The sequence below is a fragment of the Balaenoptera ricei genome, chromosome 2 (assembly GCF_028023285.1).
Source record: "Balaenoptera ricei isolate mBalRic1 chromosome 2, mBalRic1.hap2, whole genome shotgun sequence".
NCBI lineage: Eukaryota > Metazoa > Chordata > Mammalia > Artiodactyla > Balaenopteridae > Balaenoptera > Balaenoptera ricei.
In genome coordinates, this window is record NC_082640.1 from 73559195 (window position 1) to 73582286 (window position 23092).

Here is a 23092-nt window from a genome sequence, read left to right on the forward strand (position 1 = left end):
TTTGATGAATTTTTCTTTTTCTTTCCATAAGATCTCTAGACTTTAAAATGGGCATGGCAGGAAGCCTTATCTCTGAGAGACATTTCCTCTGATTAAAAAGTATGAGAGAGTTTCCCAAGAAAAAGGCTTAATAAAGCCGACTGTGATGGAGGGCAAACATTTAGATGCTGCAGTTGGGCAGAGTTCCATGATGAGATCTGCCTTCTACCTGCAGGACTGGTACCTTTCTGTGGGCCAGGTTTACAATTAAGACTAAACGCCCACTCTATCTCTCCTGCTGAAATTAGACATAATGCTGATGTTTCCTCATACCATACAACTTCTAGCCTGAGAAAATGGGATCTCCCCAAGCCAAGGAGACTTGGTGAAAAGCCACGGCACCCCAGTCCAAATTCCCATTGGCTTCAGCTCCCACCAGCGTACAGGATGGAATCTGGGAGAGGGGTGTGAGGGTAGTGAGAGAAGGGAGGACATGTGCTTAACCACGGTGCAAAAGAGGAGAGAAATGGAATTGGCTTGGTCGTTGAAGGACTTCCCTGAATAAAAGGATCACAATTAAAATGCAGGAATTGTTAATAGAACAAACCCCACTGTAGCTGGGAGATTGAGGAGAAGAACAGTAAGTTGGAGCTGCTGCAAGGGGACCCTGGGGAAGAGTCTGGAGACCACGGCATCTGAATGTAAGGAAATGCTTTCACTCAATGGGCTGCTGAATGGACAGCCCTTCCTTGCTCAGATCACTGAGGATCTAGTGGAAGATGCAGGTGGTATGGGCTACCATGGGGGAAGTGCTGGTCTGGACTCAGGAGAACAGACACACCAGTCAGCTGAATCCTACCAGCCTGCAATCTCCTCCAGGGCACGGACTGTGTTTCATCCAACTTATGTCTCTGGAGCACAACGTTAGGTAGAGAAGCCCATGTGATAAAGGTTTGTTGAGAGAATGTATCCATTTAAGATGAGTCTCTGAGTACCGGAGTTCAGCCAGATGACAATTTACATAGTAAGAGAAGGGGAGATGCATGGAGTAAGTGTCCCCGTCAGTAACTTTCCATTCCTGATTCCTGGGGACGATTGGACACACACATCAAAGCACTGGCTCCTGCCCTGTGGAATGCTGTGGGTTGTTAATTGTACGCTCTATCTGTATCCCTCAACTGGCACTCATAGTCTCTGACACTGACTCATGCATATACAGATGCAAAACACAGCAGCATTTTACTAAGAGGCTCTCTTAACAAAATAATGTCACAGATGTGCAAACTAACAGTCTGCCTTGCTTAATGAAGGTGTCAGCTGCAGCCTCTGAGAGCTGAATCCATCTTCTCATCCCCTGTACAATGCTCTTTCCCTGGTCCCCTCCACTAGAAAAGATTATTGGCCAGGTCACTTGTAGCTCTCAGTAATTGTCCTTCCAGGACTGTCTAGCAGACTCCAGCTTTGTCTTTTCGGTAGCTTTGAGAAAAGTCTAAGCACCCTTTTGCTGATGTTTTTCTTGTTTGGTGATCTTCTCCAGAGCTCCTCTTTTAAAAAGTTAGAGGTCTGGCGAGATCCCTCTTGGGAAAGGCCACACTTTGGGCTGACTCCCTGGCCGCCTGCTTCCCACGCTCGGGAGAGCATTTGAGACTCCTGTTGTGCTGATAGAGAGTGGGAAGGAGGGTGGAAAGGAGGAGAGAAAAGGGGAGGCCTTTCCTCATTTTTATTTTGTCTTTTGGCCTTTCAGGGATTCTTGTAATAGGGACAAATCTTGACTCCATATTGGATCTGTTTCTTTTACTTTAACCTTTGTATTCTATTGCTTTTGCTACAAGAATGTTGCCTATAGCCTGAAATATACAGGCCAGCCCATTGTCAAGGCTCTGACCTTTAAAGGTATAACACTTTTCCATTCATATAGAGATTAAAACATTGTAGAACAGAGAATAACATGTGTCTGGTTGGAGGTTTATAGGAACATTGTGACCAGACCTACTGTGGACAGCTGCAAGAACAAAGGATCCCGGAACCAAGAAGTTTGCAGCAGCCAACCACACCCCCTCCTCTTTTAGTATTAAAGGAGGCTGAATCCTAACTCAGGGAAGATGGTTCTTTGGGACACGAGTCCACCCTCTTCTTGGTCCGCTGGCTTTCCAAATAAAGTCACTATTCCCCGCCCCAACACCTCATCTCTCAATTTACTGGCCTGTCATGTGGCAGAGCAGTACGAGCCTGGACTTGGTAACATTCTGAGAACCTAATGTTTGTGTCAATTCATTCCTTTACTGAAACTACCTTCCCTCCTACATATCCGATAGGGCTGTTATAAATAAATTATTAATATACACAGAGCATAACAGACTCATAGTAAATGCTCAGTAACTATTAGCAATTAATTTCATTTTTCTTTCTATTACTACATATATTTTTTGTGGTTTTAAAAACTGTTGTTCAGACTTTCAGTCTGTTTCTCTGCCTGAATCCTGTTTTCCACTCGTAATTCTAACAAAGATTCTAGCTGCCATTTCTGACTACAACCTACAATATAAATAAAAAACACAAATCAAAGATAAAGTGTCAAGTGCCGGTACTGCTTCCAGCTACTCCCTTGACACCCAACCAGGAGATGGACAACTGGATTTCAGTCCCTGCTCTGCCCTTTCCGCCATGTGACTTTGGGGAATTTGCTGCCCTTCTCCAGGTATCAAACAAACATTTTCTGTTTGTAATTTCAAGAGCAAACTCAACCCTCCTGGTCCTTTAGCGCTGACACGTTACGGTTTCAGGTGAAACCTTTTTAAAGAAGGCACGGACTAAAATTAGCACAGAGTCCTTTTTCTTTTGCTCCCACTCTTTTGGCCTCCTTCCTGCAGTATCTTTCCCAGCCTCCACCAGGTCCATCCTCCCAGACAGGTCCCTGGGCATGCGTCTAGCAGAGCAAGAACACTTCCATCTGTGGTCCTCTTTCTGGCCTTTTTCTTTGTGAATTACATCCCTGTGGCCCCTTCCCCTGATGGACTTGACAGTGAAGGAGCCAAAGGCACCCACAGGAGATGGCCAAAGGGTCACTGCCCTGATTTCCACCTCCCTCCTTGAAAAGCTCCTTTGAGGGACCGCCTTGCTGAGAACTGATAAGCACAATGGTCGTTTCTCTCACAACTGGCTACAAAAACCAGATTACAACTCACGGCACCGTCTTTCCAGTTAGGAATCATGCTTTTTCCTGTGTTACTGAAAGCCTTGTAGGATGCTTACTATTCAAAACAAGGTCTTATCACATCAGAAGTTAAAAAAAAAAAATTCTTTGGGTGTAATTTTTTTTAAGTGTGAACATTTGCATATAATTTAAATGTCCTTCGGGAAAAAAAAAGGAGGCCAACACTGAGAACTCCCACAACACAAGTGAAGCATTTTCCTGCCAGGTGGAAGCCTGAGTGGAACAGGCAGCCCTGTTTCTCCTTTGTTTGTAGCCAGTTTGGCTGCTACCAGTTTGGTGCTGATACTGAGTTGAGAGGTGCCTGAGGGGAGACCTTACCCTGTACCCAAAGACCTGAACGGTCTGCGAACCTGGTCAGCTTCTCTTCCAGAGGACCCATGGGTGGGCTGTCTTTAGGACCACCATGTTTACTAGTCCTAATAAAAGGGAAACTTCTCAGAACCACTGGAACTGCCAAGAGACCAGAGCTGTTCAGCTGGCCTTGGCTCCCCCTAGGTTGGCCTGGTCTCAGGGGAAACTCCAAGGAAACTGTCAACGGACAAAGCAGGTGACAGAGAGAAAGCACTGCCAAATGGTAATGCCAGCAACCTGGGGAGGGACCACCCTCTGCCTCCAGACGTGGAGTAATGCATGTTCCTGCAGTGTCTGAGGGACAAGGTGTGAGCATGCACGGTTAGTATCTTGGGGGAAGTTTTCCCACACTCGCCACCACTTTATTTTTTAATGAACAGTAATACCACTGGGATAATCTTTTAACTGCTACTTCTGTTTTTTTTTCTTTATGTCATTCCAGGTTTATTCTACAGATATATATGAATATCTTATCCATTCCTCCTTTATCAGAATCTATTAATTGCTATTTCTGTTTGATAGAAAAATTCTTAAAGATGCGTCATACTCTCAAAAAAAAATAAATATGAAGGCACTTGAATGTCTGTCTAGGAAGCATGGATGAAGAACAGATGACAGAATTCTTTCAAAGATTTAACCAGGTAAATTTGCCACACTGTAAACTCACGTGACATGAATTGTGTGTGTGTCTGAGGAGGCTCTGGGAGACCCACTACTTTACCTGGCGGGGAGTCACGTGGGAACACGCACTGGCTGAACGCCCCACCCACCCTCACTCTTCCCCTCACCTCACGTCTCCTGGCCTGGAAACAGCCAGTGGCACATGAGCTCAATGTCACGCTTTGGCCACAGAAAAAATGCTGTATCCTCCTTCTCCCTGAACATCTGGTTGTCTTTTCCCCTTCACCCAATAATCAGTAGAGCATGCTGGTCAACAGCAAGATGTACGAAAAAAAGCTATATCAATTTTAATGCACGGGCCTCAAAGTTCAGGTCCTTTTAAACTGTGCTTTTCGTTATTCAGAATACCTTGCTGTTGCTTTTCCATGACAGTTTGTCGTTTTGGTCAAACAACTTTAACTGGACTTAAAACAATGTTCTCTAGCTGCGTGAAGGTACAGTTGATTGCGGCAGCATCTTGAAAACCATCTGCAAGAGCTCCTGCTGGTGCACAGCCACTGCTCTCTCCTCAGTGGAGAAGGATCCCAGGGACAGGTTCCACTTCCTAACTCTGGAAGCTGGGACTGCAACACTGTATTTTCCCCTCCCTGCTGCTCTGACCTGTCACTAGGCAGTCCCTGCAAGCAGCGTGGAGATGGCTCCTAGACCCCAGACAGGGGAAGCTTTCCTGACCTGCCTGTTCACACCACTGGCTCACTACCTGCGTGGGCTATTGTTTGCATATTCAGGAGTGTCCTTTACTAGAGCACTTCCTCTTTGCTCCCCAAATCGGAGCCATTAGCACAATACTTCTCTTTTCAGAAAGCAGTGCTCTAAGTATTTTGTTGAGAGAGATCAGAATGAACTCACACATACTTCACAGGCTCTTCCAGGAGGAGAAGGTCAAAGCCAACTAAAGAAGTCTGTTACGTGCCAGAAAAAAATGTTTCATAATCCTGAACTTCCTGTTGCACCCAATTAGGCTGTGGAATTACTTTCTGATTGTCGGCATATTCTAAATATTATCAACCTCTACTGACAAGTTAACCTATAACAGGAAACTCAACAGACAGAGTATAATCCACACTATGTTATCATTATTAGATATACTTAGTCCTCCAAAGTTTATATAAAACCCAGTGACTCACCATCCATACATTTGGTTTGGCTGATCTGGTTTATACATTTTGTTACTATGGGTGTAAAGCAACATTACATAGTTGATTTGTGCTTGAATTTTTGCTGAAAGCTTGATCATGAAAATTACTAATCTCTAAATTGAAGATCAGGATAAAACTGAACTAAAATGAAATATAAATCCAGATGTGTTTGGAGGTTACAATCCTGACCCCGTATCACAAACATGGGTTTTTTTTTTCCCCACCGAGCACATCCTTTAAGGACTCATCACTGCATAAAACTAAACTATACATAATATCTCAAGCTCTTATGAAACATCCAGAATTATGATTTGTTTCTATAATAAACAAAATAATCTAGCAGTACGGATACAGGTTTTAAATGCTACAAGAAGAAATGGGATATAACATAATGAAATGTAATGAGTACTCCGTCTTCTAAATCTACTTGTGATTCTAACATATTCTTTCCTGTTGCCTTCTAAGCTATATTAGGAACCCCCGGAGACAGGGCAAGACACTGTAGGAATATGTTTGATATATAGTTGGATTAAATAACAACCTAATATATCAAACATATCACACAGAGGCCTGCAGAAAGGCATCCAGGTCTGACTGAGCTGAGAATGGGCACAGCATGGCAGGCTGCAGCCGCGGGGGGGTGGGGGGGAGTTGGGGGGGACGCCATTGGGGCACCTCTGTTACCTGTCTGTGGAGCACAGTGTGTCTGCAGGTGTGGAAACGGCGCCATCATTATTATCATAGGCACATGCACCAGGGCTCACCGACATTCTCATTTTGCCTTTACACCATCTTCCCAAGCAAACGGTGGATTCAGCGATGCCAATTTGTTATTTGTGTCTGGGAGATTCCAGGCAAAAAGAGGTGCTTACGTGTTAAGGGCCTGAGGTGGGAATGTACCAGGAACCATCTTCAATAAACCCCAGACCATTCTATTATTAAAACAGGCAACCTGAGAATGTGGTGAGCAAAACAATTTAAACAAAAACATTGCTCATCTCCCAAACTCCCTCAAAGCAGTGCAAATGCTTCCCAGATATGGAAGCAAAGCATATTCACCCGATAGTGGGTGCCTGCAGGTTTGTATGTGAGTTACAGGGGTAGAGGTGAAACAGCAATTGCTTCCTTACAGAATCCTGAGGATTTGTGATTGATTGAGTTTAGTTTTGGAAGGGAATGGGAAGAACTGGTTAATCCCAAAAGACTGGTTGATTTTTGATGTTAGATTGGGATTTTTTCTTTTTTTAAACTGGGGAAAAATTCCTTCTTGAAGTCAAGAACAATATTTTATTTCATGTTGATATTACTACAGAGCAGATGGCACTCCCAGACAGGCACAAAAGCCGTGGTTTAGGTTGATGATTTCTTCAAAACAGTTTTATGGATAACATAAGCCATGTGGTGGGAGCCTCTGGTCACTGGGTAGAGTAAAACTTCAGAGATCATTCTAAAGACTCTAGAAGGACCAAGTACCCTTCCTAATAGGAAGATGGGAGTGACCTAGAGTAGGTACCTCCAAGGAAGGGACTCAACTCAACAGTTATGTCAACTGTGACCTTGGCTTTCTGTAAAAACCCACACTATATACAGAAAGGCTAGATGATCCTAGGGCAGCGTAGGGAATGCCCACTGGCCCAGGGTGGCAGTCATCACAAACTTTTTAAGTGCTGTTATTTTTAAAACATTGTCTTACAAAATTTTAAAACATAGACCCTCCCATCACTCCAATCTCACCATCATTCTTGCACATCCCCCATCTGTCTCCTTCATTCACAAGTGTTTCTTTTAACAGAGCTGTGATCATACTGAGTACATGATTCCACATCCTGTTTTAGTTTTCACTTAATATTATGCCAGGAGCATCTTCTTCATGCTACACAGTCCTATCAACCATTATTTTGAGTAGCTACATACTTTTCCTTCAAGCAGACACTCAAATTCTTGCTACTGTGAACAAGGATGAAAGGAACAACCCTCTCACGCACACAGAACTTTCTTCCTCTCTGGATTTCCTCCTCAGGACAGATTCCCAGAGGTGGGATTAATGGCTCAAGTGGCACAGGTAAACCAGAAACCTCCCCCGTGGGACTGCACCAGAGTTTCTGACACTGGGTAGGCCCAGAGGTATGGCCTGAAACTGCCATCTCCAGAGCCCAAACAATGCTGCTTCCAGCTCGGTCAAGGCCATCTGACTCTGGCAAGTAATTTGCCTCTGATTCTGCATCCCTAGAGCAGGACGCCAACAATGCTTCCTCGTGGACTTGCTGTAAGGACCAGATGAGTTAATCTATGTAAAGCACCTAGAAGATTGCCTAGCACATGCTTGGCATTCAATCAACATGTGCTTTTAGCCTTATTTTTTCTTTTTTTCCTCTTTTTCCTAAGGCCATCAGCTCATGGATCTATGGAATAATTTTTATTTCAGGCATTCTCCTAGGAGGTAGTAGATAAAAGTCCTAGAATCATATTTTCAGTGATGGTGATATGCTGACCGCTTACTACGTCTATGGTATGTCAGGTACTGTGTTCCTAGATTATCTCATTTAATTGTTATATCAACAATCCTATGGAATAGGAACTCTAATGACTGTTTTTCAGATCAAGAATCATGAGATAAATCAATAGCTGGACAGGGGGAAGCCAGAATTCAGGGATACACAAGAGCTCAGAAGGGTCTTGCAAAAGACAATGGGAAAGGGATTGGGACTGCAGCTCTTAGAGTATGGTGAAGGGTCAACGTGAATTAGCGCCAAGCTACTTCTCCAGGAGAAAGTGCATCAACTGACATGGCCCCAGCACTAGCAGACAGAGCTTTCCGGAGAGAGGAAAGTATGTGGTGAATCAGATAAGGAAAAGGAAAAACTAATTAAGTTTAAGGCCTCTAAATCTCAGTCAATGGCTGCCACTTCTTAGCTGAAAGTATTTTTTACTCATGATTAACTTATTTTTATAAAGCAGAAATAAAGCCAAGTCTAGAAAATGGAGTTGCCCTTACACCTACACTTAGCTCTGAAGTTTGCTGAGAAAAACTTGGACAAACTTAGACCACCTAAGACCCTCAGGTTAAGGCCAGTAAAGAGGACCCTGGCAAACTCAAAAATCAGAAGCCAAAAATCTTAAATTACATCTTGATGAGAAATTCTAAAAATCCCTTTATCAAATCTAGAGTGACTATTAGGAGATTGGCTCTAAGAATTCCATGGTTTTGAGAATGTCTGCAAGTCTAACAGATTCACTATATGTCCATGTCTATTTTACATACAGCATCAGCCCGGGCACTGCTTTTGAGTGCTTTGGTATATTCCAGTACTCAAGTTTCAGCCTTAGGTTTTTTTTTTTTTTTTAAAAAAGGTAGAATTTTAGGCACCTAAACTGGGAGATCCAACTTCTTTTTTTTTGAAGAGAAGAGCCAGATTTTAATTCCTAAGGTATCTGGATCCTTGGAAGGGAGGTGAGGTTACAGGAACCAGTAGGGACTTGCTTGAATAGAAAGATAAAGAGGCCTCCTCTGGTTCTACCATCTTCCCACTGAAGACAGCCATGGGGGCAGGGGGACTGGCTTCTTTACAGGGCTGGGCTCTGCCCCCTGGACAGCACCAGGGCACCATTCTTTTTGGTAATAATTGTCCTCTCTACTGTCCTTACTTAAAGTATCTCTTTCTTTTAAATGACTTTCTCTTAACACATACTTACGATCTTAGTAACTAAGTTCTCAACATTTATCTAGATGACAAACATAGATGGAGAAAACACACCAGCCAACCACAGTCTCCAGCATATACTGAAAAAATCTGTTACCGGGTCCACTTTTGAGGTTCACACTACTCTCTATTGATTTTAAGAAAAGGAGAGACCCAGCATTGCTATTTCTGGTAAAAAAGCATTATGGAAACCAGAAAATTAGAGGGTGACAATCTCACATTCAGCAACAGGGACTTTCTATAGAAAACATCCAACACCTGCTTTATGTAATAGTGGAACGAAGTCAAGATTGTAAATGCCGGGATTCTTCCTCTGGATACCCAAAGGTATTTCTTGGGATGGTTAACCTGAAAGACCCACCCTTGGGTTTTTTTCCATACCCTGTAAAAAGGTGCTGGGCAGGTAGAACAGGTTTGCAGCTTGCTAGTCCAACCACAGGGAGGGAGACGAGCTCCCTGCAGCCCATCTGGCTCCATTTCACAGCCATCCACCGGGAGACCTACTGACATCAGACAAGCAGCCACACGTGGACACTCACTTTTGGTTTTGCTCTCGGCTTCAGTTGCTCTAACTTCTTAGCAGCAGCCTCAATGGATGCTGCAGCCCCCAGTAATTCTGTTTCTGCAATGACGGTTGGGTCTTCTGGATCCACCCACTCTGTTCCTAAAAGCAGTCCAAAGAGGGTCATTCTTGGTAGCTGCAGACCTCAGGGCAGTGACTTAATTACAAACAATATCAGGATTTGCATGCAGGAATGCTCCATAAGCTGACTAGCTGCATTGCCCTAAGGGATCTTTTCTCCAGCTGTCACTAACATCAGCTGGGTGCAGGGGTCGGGGTGGGGAGTGCCTGTCTGATCCTGATTTTCTCCATCAGTTGTATAGACAGTCCTACCACAGGGTCAGTCACCAATGATAGTTTCAAAAATCGAGATCTCATTGACCAAGGCCTGCTTGAGTTTTACTCTGACTTGTAACTTAAAGTTCATGAATGCAAGTAAGCATCCTCAGGAGACTTGAGACTATGCTGAGAACAGAGATTTGTCATTCTTTTCTCCTGGGAACTCAGGAGGAATAGCCATTCCCCTCAAATGCAAACAAAGGGAAATTGGTAAGAAAACCCCTCCTGGGTGAGTTGATTGCTTCTTCATAACCACGAAGGGGTGTGCAAACAATATACTGCCCAGATAGCACCGTTTCTAAACATCAAGTGTATTATTTAAATGAGAATAAATATTCTGATGAAGGAAAATGCAGATAAAAATGGATGGCAAGACCCTTAAAAGAGAAGTGAGCGGTTGTAGATGGATCACGACATTTAAGTTGAAGCACTTAATACAAAGACTGGAGAAAAGACTTGTCTCAGGAGAATATTACTTTTTAAGTCTAATCCTACTCCCGTTTGCTTCTTAAAAAAAATTCCTCGCTGTATTCCTTTTGGCTGCATTTGCCAAGAGAGGGCCTGTGTAGGCTGCCCATCCTCTCTGCTCAGTTTGCTGTCTAGACTGCCCCACAGGACGACACGAGCGAATCCAGCCTACCTTTCATGGCCTCCGCTGCCTGGATGAGCTCGGTCACGGCACCGGCCACGCGCTTGGAGAAAGCAGCTAGCTGGTGCTTGAGTTCTGGGGTTGGTTTCTGAAGAATCTATGGGTGAAGAACAAGTCAAACACATAAGGAAGATGGCAGCCATTGTGACAGGAAGCCCACTCTTGCTGGTGGATGCAGAGCTGGACATCCTGATTTGAAGTTGCAACTCTGTCACCAAGTGACTTCAGAAATTTAGGGGAAAGCACATAAGACTCACTGGCCTTCAGTTTCCTCACGTGAGAAATGAAAAGTTGGGAACCAGGAGTTTTCCTAAGGTCTTTCTGACATACTCCCCTAAGATCACAAGGGAGATGAAATTCTTATTTGTTCTTTTGTTTGTACCTAAAACAAACATACGCACACGGAAATTACCCAAAATGTAAGAATGCTCTGAGTGAATATGAATGCCCAAGGCTGCAGGTCAGCTGGTGTTTGTGACAAAGCAAATATGGGGCCAGAAGAAAAGTGTGACTCAGGTGGGGTCTTGGAGACAAAAATCTCTCAGAGAAGGGCTGTTCCTCAAAGGACAATCCATTTCCAGGGTTTTGACTGCAAGCTCTCCTGGGAGAAGTCCTATGGACTTTCCTTCTTTTAAACTTAGTTTAAAGGGGTTTTAAGTTTGTTTTTTGCTATTTTTCTGGTGTTAAAAAAGATACTAAAAATCTACCCCTAATCCAATTTAAAGGACATCCTCAGCTGATTTCTTCTCAAATTCATTCAAGAATGGAATTATGAAATGGATGAGAGCTCCCTACCATCTTCCACCGTGGATTTACATCTGACTTACACCACCTTGTTCCTCCCTAATCTTGAAATTCTTCTTTCAATATTCTTTTCTGCATCTCTTACCCATGCTTCAGAGGGGTCATCTTGAGATTTAGAAATGCTAAGACATTCAGGAGGAAAGCACCACTGCTGTCTCTCTATGGACAGTTCTGAGCAGCAGACAAGGCCTGGGCTTTGGTATTGGACAAACCTGGGTTTCAAACCTAGCTTCACCTGCTCCTGGTTTGTGAACAATGGGCAGATTACTGAACCTCTCAGGACCTGTTTTCTCATCTGTAAAACTGGGATAATGCCTACTCCTCAGGAGTGGCATAAACATCAAATGGAATAACCCACGAGAAGTATCTTGCACAATGCCTGGAACACAGTAGGCATTCATTAAATGTTAATTCCCTTCTTGGTGTCCCATACCCTTTTCACCTGGCCAGGTATCATACTCTTTCTCAAGAGTCTGGAAAAGATGTCTTTTGCACCCCAAAACTATAAGAGAACTTTAAAAGAAGCTTGGTAAAAAAAAAAATCTGGGGTTGGGGGAGTTAATGCGGTTACACATTCACCAGCCCCAGACACACCAGTGCATAGAAGACATTATGTTACACACTTGAACTGATTAGTCAAAGATTCTTGAGCAACCACTTCCCAGGCATCTATTCCCTACCCTCTTTCCTCTTGCAATCTTCTAAATTTTATATTTGCTACTGTTCTGAGCTCAGCTGCTCTGTTATTCTCATTCCCTCACCCTAGGACCTATCTACACATAGCACCATGCAGATATTAACTCAGTACAAACCAGTGAATGAGTGAACAAATGAATGAATGAATAACAGACTAACACACTACTGGAGACAAGTCCTAATATGATGGCATCCTAGACTAGTTCCAGAAGATCACCAGAACCATGGAGAGGTGGAGGGGAGGGGTTAGATGCCTTTTACTTTTTTAACACAGCCAGTTGGCAGGCAACTGAATTAAGGGTAGGTTCTAGAGTCAATGTACCTCAGTAACTGTGGTCCAGTTACTTATCTTCTTTCTAAGCCTCAGTTTACTTATCTATTAAATGAGCACAACAAACAGTCCTTTCATTATAGAGCTGTGGTAAAATTGTATAAATTAATATATAATTTAATATAGTATACATTTCCATCAGGACTACTGATGGAATTGGTCTGATGTACGGCCTGGGCACCAGAATTTCTAAAAGTTCTCCAGGTGGTTCTCATTTGCAGCCAACGTTGTAAACCATTGCTCTAGATCAAATGGGCATTTGCCACTACTTAATTGTAAAAGGCTTGTACTGTATTTGTCTGAAACAATACATGCTGTAAGGCCACTAGGTGAATAATGGCTATGGCTCAGGGACTAAAGAGCAAAGTAGTCCACAGGCTTTGCTATTTGCTTTTTCTGCAGTGGTCAACACAACGTGAATAAGCAAGGAGTTAAAGGTATGATGGGGAGACTCATAGTAAATGGTGCAAGACTGCGTGTTTTCCCCTAAGACCAAGAATAAGGTAAGGATATTCGTCCTCACGCTTCCATCAGTACTGTACTAGAATTCCTGGCCAGTGCAGCAAGGCAAGAAAAAGAAATAAATGGCACGCAGATGGAAAGGGAGAAGTAAAATTGTCTTTGTTCATAAATAGCATGAATGCCTATGTAGAAATTTCTAAGGCATTTGTTTAAAAAAAAAAAGGGAAAAAAGCTAGAATAAATGAGTTAAGCAAGGTCATAGGATATAAGGTCAATATACAAACATCAATTATACTTCTATAAGCAGTAAAAAATTGAAAATTTTGAAAAAAGCAATACCATTTATAGTAGCATAAAAAATCATGAAATACCTGTTAAGTTAAATACTGTTAAATTTGACAACAGATGTGCAAGGTGTGGATGCTAAAAACTACAAATGTTGTTGAAAATATTAAAGAAGACCTAAATAAATGGAGAGATATACCATATTCTTGGATTAGAAGACTATTAAGATCAATTATTCCCAACTCTCCCCACGATCCCAGTCAAAATCCCAATAAGCTTTTTTTTTTTTTAAGATATTGACAAGATGATTCTAAAATGTATATAAAATACAAAGGACCTAGAATAGCTAAACCATTTTGAAAAAGAACAAAGCTGTAAGTTTTAGAATACTTGATTTCAAGACTCATTATAAAGTTATAGTAGTGATCAAGACAATATGATCTTGGTACATAGACATACAGATCAGTGGGGCAGAAAAGAGTCCAGAACTAGATTCACACATATAGTCAACTGATTTTCATTAAAGGTGCTAAAGCACCTTTAATTCAATGAGGACAATTTTTTCAACAAATGATGCTGGAACAATTGGATAGCCATAGGTAAGAAAATAAACCTGACCCTTTTCTCACCATATGCATAGATGAACTAGAAATGGAGTATAAACCTGAATGTAAGAATTAAAACTGTGTAGAAGAAAATACAGGAGAATAACCTTTGTGATCTTAGCTTCTTAAATAGGGGACAAAACACATAAATTAGGCTTTAAAACTTTAAAAAGCCAGCAATCCCACTACTGGGCATATATCCAGAGAAAACCATAATTCAAAAAGACACATGCACCCCACTGTTCATTGCAGCACTATTTACAATAGCCAGGACATGGAAGCAACCTAAATGCCCATCAACGGAGGAATGAATAAAGAAGATGTGGTACACACATACAATGGAATATTACTCAGCCATAGAAAGGAATGAAATTGCATCATTTATAGAGACGTGGATGGACCTAGAGACTTTCATACAGTGAAGTCAGAAAGAGAAAAACAAATATCGTATATTAACGCATATATGTGGAATCTAGAAAAATGGTATAGATGATCTTATTTGCAAAGCAGAAATAGAGACACAGACGTAGATAACAAACGTATGGACACCAAGGGGGGAAGGGGGGTGGGATGAACTGGGAGACTGGGATTGACATATATACACTATTAATACTATGTATAAAATAGATAACTAATGAGAATCTACTGTATAACACAGGGAACTCAGTGCTCTGTGGTGACCTAAATGGGAAGGAAATCAAAAAAAGAGGGGATATATGTATACATATAGCTGATTCACTTTGCTGTACAGTAGAAACTAATACAACATGTAAAGGAACTGTACTCCAATAAAAATTAATTAAAAAAAAAAAGCAGGAATTTGAAAGTTTATGTCTTAGAACTTTAAAAACATTATGCTAAGTGAAAGAAGCCAATTACAAAAGACCACATGCTATATGATTCTGTTTCCATGTAATGTCCAGAATCGGCAATCTACAGAGACAAGAAAAAGATTAGTGTTTGCCTTGGGCTAGGAGTGGGGATGAAGGGAATGAGGAGTGACTGCTAAAGGGCATGAGGTTTCTTTCTGGGTTGACAAAAATGTTCTAAAATTATTATTATGGTGATAGATGTACAACTCTAAATATAGTGAAAACCAAGAAACTGTATGCCTTAACTGGGTAAATTTTGCCATATGCCAATTATGTCTCAATAAGGTTGTTAACAAGAAGAGAATCAATCAGGCAGGCAAATGAAAGACAAAGAAGGAAGCTGGTGAAGGGTAGCAAAGTATGTCACCCCAGAATATGCCTCTTTGGCATACAGATTGCTTTGAGTTGATTATTTTGAGAAAAATCAGACACGGGGGTGCTCTGAAAACAGGGAAGTTACTCTTTTGAAAGGGTAATTTACATTTATAAAAGAAATCTCCATTTGTAAGGGTGTCTCCCTCTCTGTACCAGTAAGAGAAGGCTGAGTGAAAATCACAAGAGAATCTTATCCATGATGAAGGCTCTGACTAAAACCTGCTAACCACCTTACCCTAGTTAACCCTGCTTTTCCTGGCCACCTCCTGTAACCAGCCTCCTCCCACCACATACACCTTTCTTTTCTTTGCCTGAAAGTGGTATTTAAGTGGGTGGCTTAGGCTACCTTGGGAATTGCTCATTTTTCCCCTGGGTATCTTCCATTTATCCACGAGGTACACCATGTGAATAAACTTTTGTTGTTCTCTTGTTAATCTGTCTTATTACATGAGGTCTCCGGCAAGAACTCAGAAGAGTAGAGGGAAGATTATTTTCTTCCCCACACTGGGGTATAATCCTGAAAATAATTCGATAACCTTTGCAAACATTCAGTTCATCCTAAATGTTTAATATTTTATATGTAAGACATATTTTCATTTTACTTTCATTTTTATCCAAGTTCTATCTGCACTTTTTTGTTTTCTCAACTCTCTGCCTTGCTGTCATTTTCTTTCTTTTTTAATATACATTTGTCTCCCCCCGCCAGACACTGTTATGAAAATGAAAATACAGGTGACACCCTAAGAGAAACTATCTGCAGAAAATATATCTGACTGATGAAATAAAAATTCACATTTTAAGGCAAGACAAGAACAATTTAAACATAAAACTTTTTCTCTGCCCTTTGGCCTCCTCCCTCCCCTCTAGTGTGCCTTGTGCATCTGCATTACGTGTTAACAGACCTCCCCAATAGCAGAAATACCTGCTCAATCTTAAAGATCAATTTTTCTTCTTCTGACACCAGCCACGTAACTCCTTAGAAGATAACATTCCTTTCTCAATCCTGCAAGGGGTCACGATGACCCACCACTCACCTTTACACGTAGAAATCTTTGGTGAACTTTATGTACAATATCAATATATGATTTCCTTCAAGACAGCGATTGGTGCAGAATAGACTGTTTACATGATCTGGGCAGATACTATACTGGGCCGCACCTAGTGGAAGTTCTCAGCTTAAATACCTACTTATGACCTTGTTAATGTTACCAGTTATATTACTTGTATTCTGCCTATTTTACAAGATTATTGTTTCTTGCATTACCAAATGTGTGACTGAGCCTCAGATAAAATTGATGACGATTAGGTGACTTGAAATGATTGACCAAATATATAGTTCCGTAAGATCAATGCATAACTCTAGAAATGGGAAGAAGCAACCATTTCCTGGACCATAACAGACTAGTAAGACAGATGGTCCAGACACTTTTGGTTATTATTAACAGGGTCTGGTCCAGTATTAGCACTTTGAGTGGCCTATCACTGAAATCCTCGCCTGACCTGGGAATGAGTATTCCTAGTGTCGTGGACAAATTGGTCACAAAATGCCTTCTAACCCTTGATGGAATTTAAGATACCACCACATACCCACTAGAATGGCTAAAATTAAAAACACTGACCATTCTAAGTGCTAACAAGGACATGGAGAAATTGGAACTCTCATATACAGCTGGTGGAAATAACCACTTTAAAAAAGAATTTAGTAGTTTCCTAAGAAGTTAAAAATATACCCACCTTATGATATAAATATTCTACTTCTAGGTATTTATCCAAGAGAAATGAAATCATACAGGCAGAAAAACTTCTATATAGGATGTTCTTAGCAGATTTATTTATAATAATCAAACCTGGAAACAACCCAAATATCCATCAACAGGTGTTCTGATTAACAATTATGACATATCCATATGATGGAATACTACTTAACAAGAAAAGGGGACAAATTATTGGTACACATAACAATGTGGATGGAATTGAAAATACTGATGCTGAGTGAAAAAAGCCAGACAAAGGAGAGTACACGCCTGATGACTGCTTTTATATAAAAGTCTGGAAAATGCAAACAAATCTGTAATAACAAAAAGCAGACTAGTGGTTGTTTGGAAATTTTGAAGAATAACGGATATATTCATCGTTTTGATTGTGGTGATGCTTTCACAGACGTATTCAGATTATCACTACTCAAATTGTACACTTCAAATATGTGTTCATTGTATGTTAGTTATGCCTCAATAAAGCTGAAACAAAAGTTAAGGGTGTGGTAGGGAGATTCACTGAAATCATCAAAGGGGAGTGGTGAAAAGACTTCTGTCTTTATTTTTTTAAAATTTAATTTAATTATTTATTTTAACATCTTTATTGGAGTATAATTGCATTACAATGGTGTGTTAGTTTCTGCTGTATAACAAAGTGAAGCAGCTGTATGTATACATATATCCCCATATCCCCTCCCTCTTGTGTCTCGCTCCCACCCTCCCTATCCCACCCCTCTAGGTGGTCACAAAGCACCGAGCTGCTGATCTCCCTGTGCCATGCGGCTGCTTCCCACTAGCTATCTATTTTACCTTTGGTCGTATATGTAAGTCTATGCCAGTCTCTCACTTTGTCCCAGCTTACCCTTCCCCCTCTCCGTGTCCTCAAGTCCATTCTCTATGTCTGCATCTTTATTCCTGTCCTGCCCCTAGGTTCTTCAGAACCACTTTTTTTTTTTTTTTTTTTAGATTCCATATATGTGTGTTAGCATATGGTATTTGTTTTTCTCTTTCTGACTTACTTCACTCTGTATGACAGACTCTAGGTCCATTCACCTCACTACAAATAACTCAATTTCATTTTTTTTATGGCTGAGTAATATTCCATTGTATATATGTGCCACATCTTCTTTATCCATTCATCCGATGATGGACACTTAGGTTGCTTCCATGTCCTGGCTATTGTAAATAGAGCTGCAATGAACATTGTGGTACGTGACTCTTTTTGAATTATGGTTTTCTCAGGGTATATGCCCAGTAGTGGGATTGCTGGGTCGTATGGTAGTTCTATGTTTAGTTTTTTAAGGAACCTCCACACTGTTCTACATAGTGGCTGTACCAATTTACATTCCCACCAACAGTGCAAGAGGGTTCCCTTTTCTCCACACCCTCTCCAGCATTTATTGTTTGTAGATTTTTTGATGATGGCCATTCTGACGGGTGTGAGGTGATACCTCATAGTAGTTTTGATTTGCATTTCTCTAATGATTAATGATGTTGAGCATCCTTTCATGTGTTTGTTGGCGATCTGTATATATTCTTTGGAGAAATGTCTATTTAGGTCTTCTGCCCATTTGTGGATTGGGTTGTTTGTTTTGTTGATATTGAGCTGCATGAGCCTTGATGGAGGGAGAAAACCACTTCTGTATACACTCTGGCTCTAAGAAAGGGAACGGCCCTATGGCAAAACACCCTATTTAAATAAGGCAGGAGCAAAGGAGTTCTATTTTTATTCTGCAATTACGTCAACATGATTTCTCGTAGCAGGCAACAGATAGAATGAAATTAAAGTGCTGCTAGCGGAAGCGACGGTAATTTTAACCCCGTCAAAGACCTCATATTGTGGGTAAGCAGCAATATCGACCTGTGGTTCCTGCAGAGGCCAAGTGACTGCCTCTCATCCTGCAATAGAAATCCTCCATATGACAAACCAGCCAACAGCAAATGCAGAAGGCCAACATTGCTCAAACGGGCACTTCTAAAGCTTCATAAAGCAGCTCCCAGGGCAGCAAGGATGGGGTTCTGCCTAAATTAGATCCCATTGTTTGTAGACTGATAACTGGATTCTAAAAAAAAAAAAAAAAAAAAAATCCCCAAGGAGGGGTTCTCGATTTGGAGTTTCTAAATTCCCAAAGTATCCAGCTAGGGGTCTGGGAACCCTCTTCACAGTTTAAGGGACATTTGTGTTTACGTGCTGATGTGTCTCTGATGAGGGTAGGGTGAGGCAGGAAGTGGGCTTTTAGCTAGCTCAAGGGGGCCCAAGATCCACGAAAGGTTAAGAAAGCTGAAATCATGATAGTTATTTCTGCCTAGACAGAGAAAAAAGGAGGATGGTATTGGCAAAGGATACAAAATTAATTATTATTGAGAGATTTCTTACAAAATAAGGATCTGAACCAAATAAGACAAAATATTATTTAACAAAATTAGTTAATTATAGATGGTAGACACAGAAATGCTGATATGGTTTTCTGTTTTAAGATTTTTTCTAAAGTAAAACTAAAATATACAAACCAGCCAAAAAAGGTGAAGAATCCTTGGCTCTAGGATATTTGACCTGAACAAGGCTAAAGCAGCATACTTTCCCCCACGTTTTCATGTGTCTAAATTTAAGAAAAGCAGCCCCTAAAGAAGATGGCTAAACCTCCCTGGACCACCTGAAAGTGACCTCAATTTATTCCTCTAAATTGCTGGACACTTCCTCCAAACCTTAATTTCTACTTTCCTCTTTCCCCTTTTGTAAAAATTGGACAATTATCTGGCCTTTCTTCAGCTTTCAGAAATCTTACTAATTCTCTTTGGTCAACTAAAAAGAGAAGTCAGCTTTACAATGACCCAGGAGGACCATCCTAAGATCTCCTGTTACAGTTCCAATGTCGGCTGACTTTCTTTTCAGGATGGAGGTACTGTGGTCATCTGATGATGTGCGTAAAGATCAGTGAATGAGGAGGAGGGCAGAATGGGGCATACTCTGTGTGTGTGTGTGTGTGTGTGTGTGTGTGCGTGCACGTGTGTGTGTGAAAATCTCTAGCTTTAACTGCTTTTTTATTCACCACCCTCAAATAGCTAATCTTAGTATTCTTTCCCTCTACCCTAAAAGTAATTTCCACATAACTCTGATGTCTTCTCTAAATTGTCAATTTGGCTTTCGTTTTCTGATTCTGTCAAAGTTCCCTCAGAAGTGAACACTAGTTTTCCGTATTCGTGCATCTCCATTTCCCTAATTTCTTCTTGGGTCTCTACCAGCTCTGTCTTAAGTGGTCTTATGGCTCATGGTCCTCTCATGTGGAACAATCTTCCTCGTATTTAGCCTCATGTTAGTCCAGATTTCTTTGAAGTCTGCTTTGGAGAAGGAGTGAGCTTATTTTCAGCTGCAGGCCCAAGGAAACTGCTAATGTCTGCAGCTTAGGGGACAGAACACTGTCACAGAGGTTCTACCATTTTCAGTTAGGAACTGGTATTTTTTCATGTTTATGATAATCCCCCCTGGATGTTTCCTTCCTATATTTTTATTGGAAAATACCCTTCAAAGAATATGTGTAGGTCTCTAAAGAGACAAGAATAAAAATATGAACAAATACTTGATGCGATTTCATTCTTATCTACTCGGATGAACCATCAGCACTTGTCACCATAAAGAGGGAAAAACCTCTTTCTTGTAAAAGATGAGACAAATTCTGGATGCTGCATAAAAGTTTTCATGTCATTTAGCTTTTCTTCCTATTAACGATTGCGTTTTAGCACCAGCATTTTTCACACCGTAAGTCTCAAAACAGCTATGGAGAAACAGGATATTTATATTATTGCCATAATTACGAGTTACAGTGACAATAACTGTAGAGGAAGATGAAAGGAAATTCAGGTGGCAGGCGTTTAACAGACACGTCAACCACCACACAATCAACCAAATTCGGTCTGCAAACACACAAGACTTCAGAGCCCTGTTTCTTTAGTAAATACCAGGAAGAACTCATAACGGAAAATGCATCAGGGAAGCACACCTGGCTGTAAAGTGCAATGGCTCTTGTTGGGTCCAGGAAAAGACGGGAGTGGTAGCTCCCCTGTTGGCAACCTCCGGTCCCACAGGAAACCTCCCAAATCACACATGATGTGGGGTCTCCCTGTGGTATGTGCCCTTCTTCCTGTTCCAGAAGAACCTACTGATTATCACTAGGGCTGATGCCTGGCACAGTAATTAAGTGGCTGTAAAGCTGGGGTCTCTGAGTGTGTATCCTGGGAATGGCTCCAAGGCCTTCCCACGGAGGCTCTGGGCACCTCAGCTTCTTTTGGGGCAAAGAGGCCACCCACCCACCACGACCCCTTCGGGAGGCCTTGTCTTCTTCTGCTCACCAGCATGGGGTGGGCATGGAGAGGAATGGAGGAGGAGAGAGGAAGTGCTTTGGTGGATGCAGCACCTCGCTCCCAGATACTGGGAGAGGGGCTAAAGGTGGCTTGAGGTCAAGAAGGGGACCCTCTGAGGGTTCCCTCTTCCTTCTCCCCTGGGAGAAGGTTCTCAAGACAAGTGCTGGCACCTGCCCTTCCTCATGAAGACAGAACTCCTCTCCCTGGTCTAAGCTGCCTTTGTGCGGAGGAGGGAAACCCGAGATCTTCACTCCACCCTACGCCTTGAAGGCTGCTGCCTCCTTTCCATCCCAGCTTGGGGATCTGGCGCCGCTGCAAGTGGACCCCGATGCAGTGACATTCTCGTTAAATGGCTCACCAAGAGCCAATGTGTGCAGGGGCCTGCACCTACCAACACTGGCGCCACAGGTACAAACACAGGAGCGGGGAAAAAATACGGTTTAACCAAGAAATGGAACCGGACAAAAGGGGCGAGGTGAGGATCCTTCATGGGAGTAATAGGAGGATGCCAGTATCAAATGAACAAGATGAGGACCAAAGCATGAGAGACAGAGACGAGGAAAAATGGGTGCTGGGGGACAGCCCCCACTTGGCAAGCTAGGAGGGCTCTCCTGCCGCAGCCCTGCACCTCTGCTCAGCCAGGACCGGCACCTTCTGGGAGGATTTTAACGAAGCGTGCAGCAGAGTGAGCTCAGCCACAGCCCCAGACTCCCCGCAGCCTCACTTAATCCTTAATCAGCGGCCTAACATCTGAGCAAACTGAAGCCCAGCTAAGACAGTGGTAATGCAACTATTTACTTGGCAGAGCCAGGATTTGAATTCAAGCGTTCTAAACCTAAGCCATTATGTTTTCCGCTATGCTTTCCAATGTTCGGATGTAACAAGATTCCATGTGCCTAGAATAGATGGTCCCATCAAGAAAAAGATACCTTGTGGAAGCCTTGCTGGCTTCATTCTCCTTACGCTAAATTTCCTGCTATGCATGCTCACGGGCTGAACACCTCACATCCCAACACAGACAAGCTGGCTTGGCTGGGGAGGCTCGTGTCTGCGAACGCTGGCTGGCCAAGATGTTCTCTCCTTGGCCCACGAGCAATACACTGGTTTCTACTCACAAGCGTTCAGGCTTTGGAAGCCCAATGTCAGTAACCCCAGACTGGCCACTCTCACAAAAGATATTCTTTTGCAATGACCATGGTTACCTGGGTGAAGAATAAAAGTAATGTTCCCTTAAAAGACCTGAAATGCTTAACATCAGAAGGTAATTTAAGTTTAAGGAGAAGGCAGTGAAATGCTAGAATGAGCAGAGCTGGGACTTGGTCCCAGGTCTGTCATTAGTAGTTGGGTGACCTCAACCAAGGGGCCAAACTTCTTTGGGTCTTGGATCACTCCCTTGCCCTGCTAGCCTCACGTGGTCGCACAAAAAGAGATAAATGTCAATGCAGAGCAAATGAACGACTTAATAATCTTTGAGGTACATGTGTTGTGTACATGAAAGTGCCCTGTTGGATCTTCTTCTTTTAGGTTTAGGAAGGAGCAAGGGCAGTGAAGGGGGTGAGACATCATCAAGTCTCTTCTGGGGTGTCTCTGACTCCTGAACAAGCTCTCTCCCAGAACTCCCCAGTTTTAAACGTGGCTCCCAGGATTAGACAGGGACAGATGTACACCACATTAACCCAGCTCCATGTGGGCACGGCAGGTTCGAAGGTCATCAGACAAATGGAACTGGACACATTCTCAATGTGGTCTAAGCCACTGGTTCGAGGACTGGGGGAAATCACAAGAGGCTAGTAGGTCTCCTGTAGCACTGGTGATGTTTCTAACTTGTCACGGATGCTGGTCTGGCTCTTCTAGGAGCCTTCCTGGCCCTTGCAGGATGGACTGGGGTTTTTCCTGACCGGACCTCCTGATCTTTTTTCAGTGGTGGCTCTGTG

General features: G+C 42.2%; 1 protein-coding gene across 6 annotated transcripts in view; it reads right to left on the reverse strand.

Annotated features, from left to right (window-relative positions):
* TLN2 (talin 2) overlaps nucleotides 1–23092 on the reverse strand; it is a 448826-nt gene that overhangs the window by 11441 nt on the left and 414293 nt on the right. For all 6 annotated transcript variants that reach the window (XM_059913125.1, XM_059913126.1, XM_059913128.1 and 3 more), the window contains 2 exons: nucleotides 10607–10712; nucleotides 9605–9729 (listed from right to left, as the gene is read on the reverse strand). In XM_059913125.1, the coding sequence (XP_059769108.1) occupies nucleotides 9605–9729; nucleotides 10607–10712 (231 nt within the window). The remainder of the gene's footprint in view (nucleotides 1–9604; nucleotides 9730–10606; nucleotides 10713–23092) is intronic.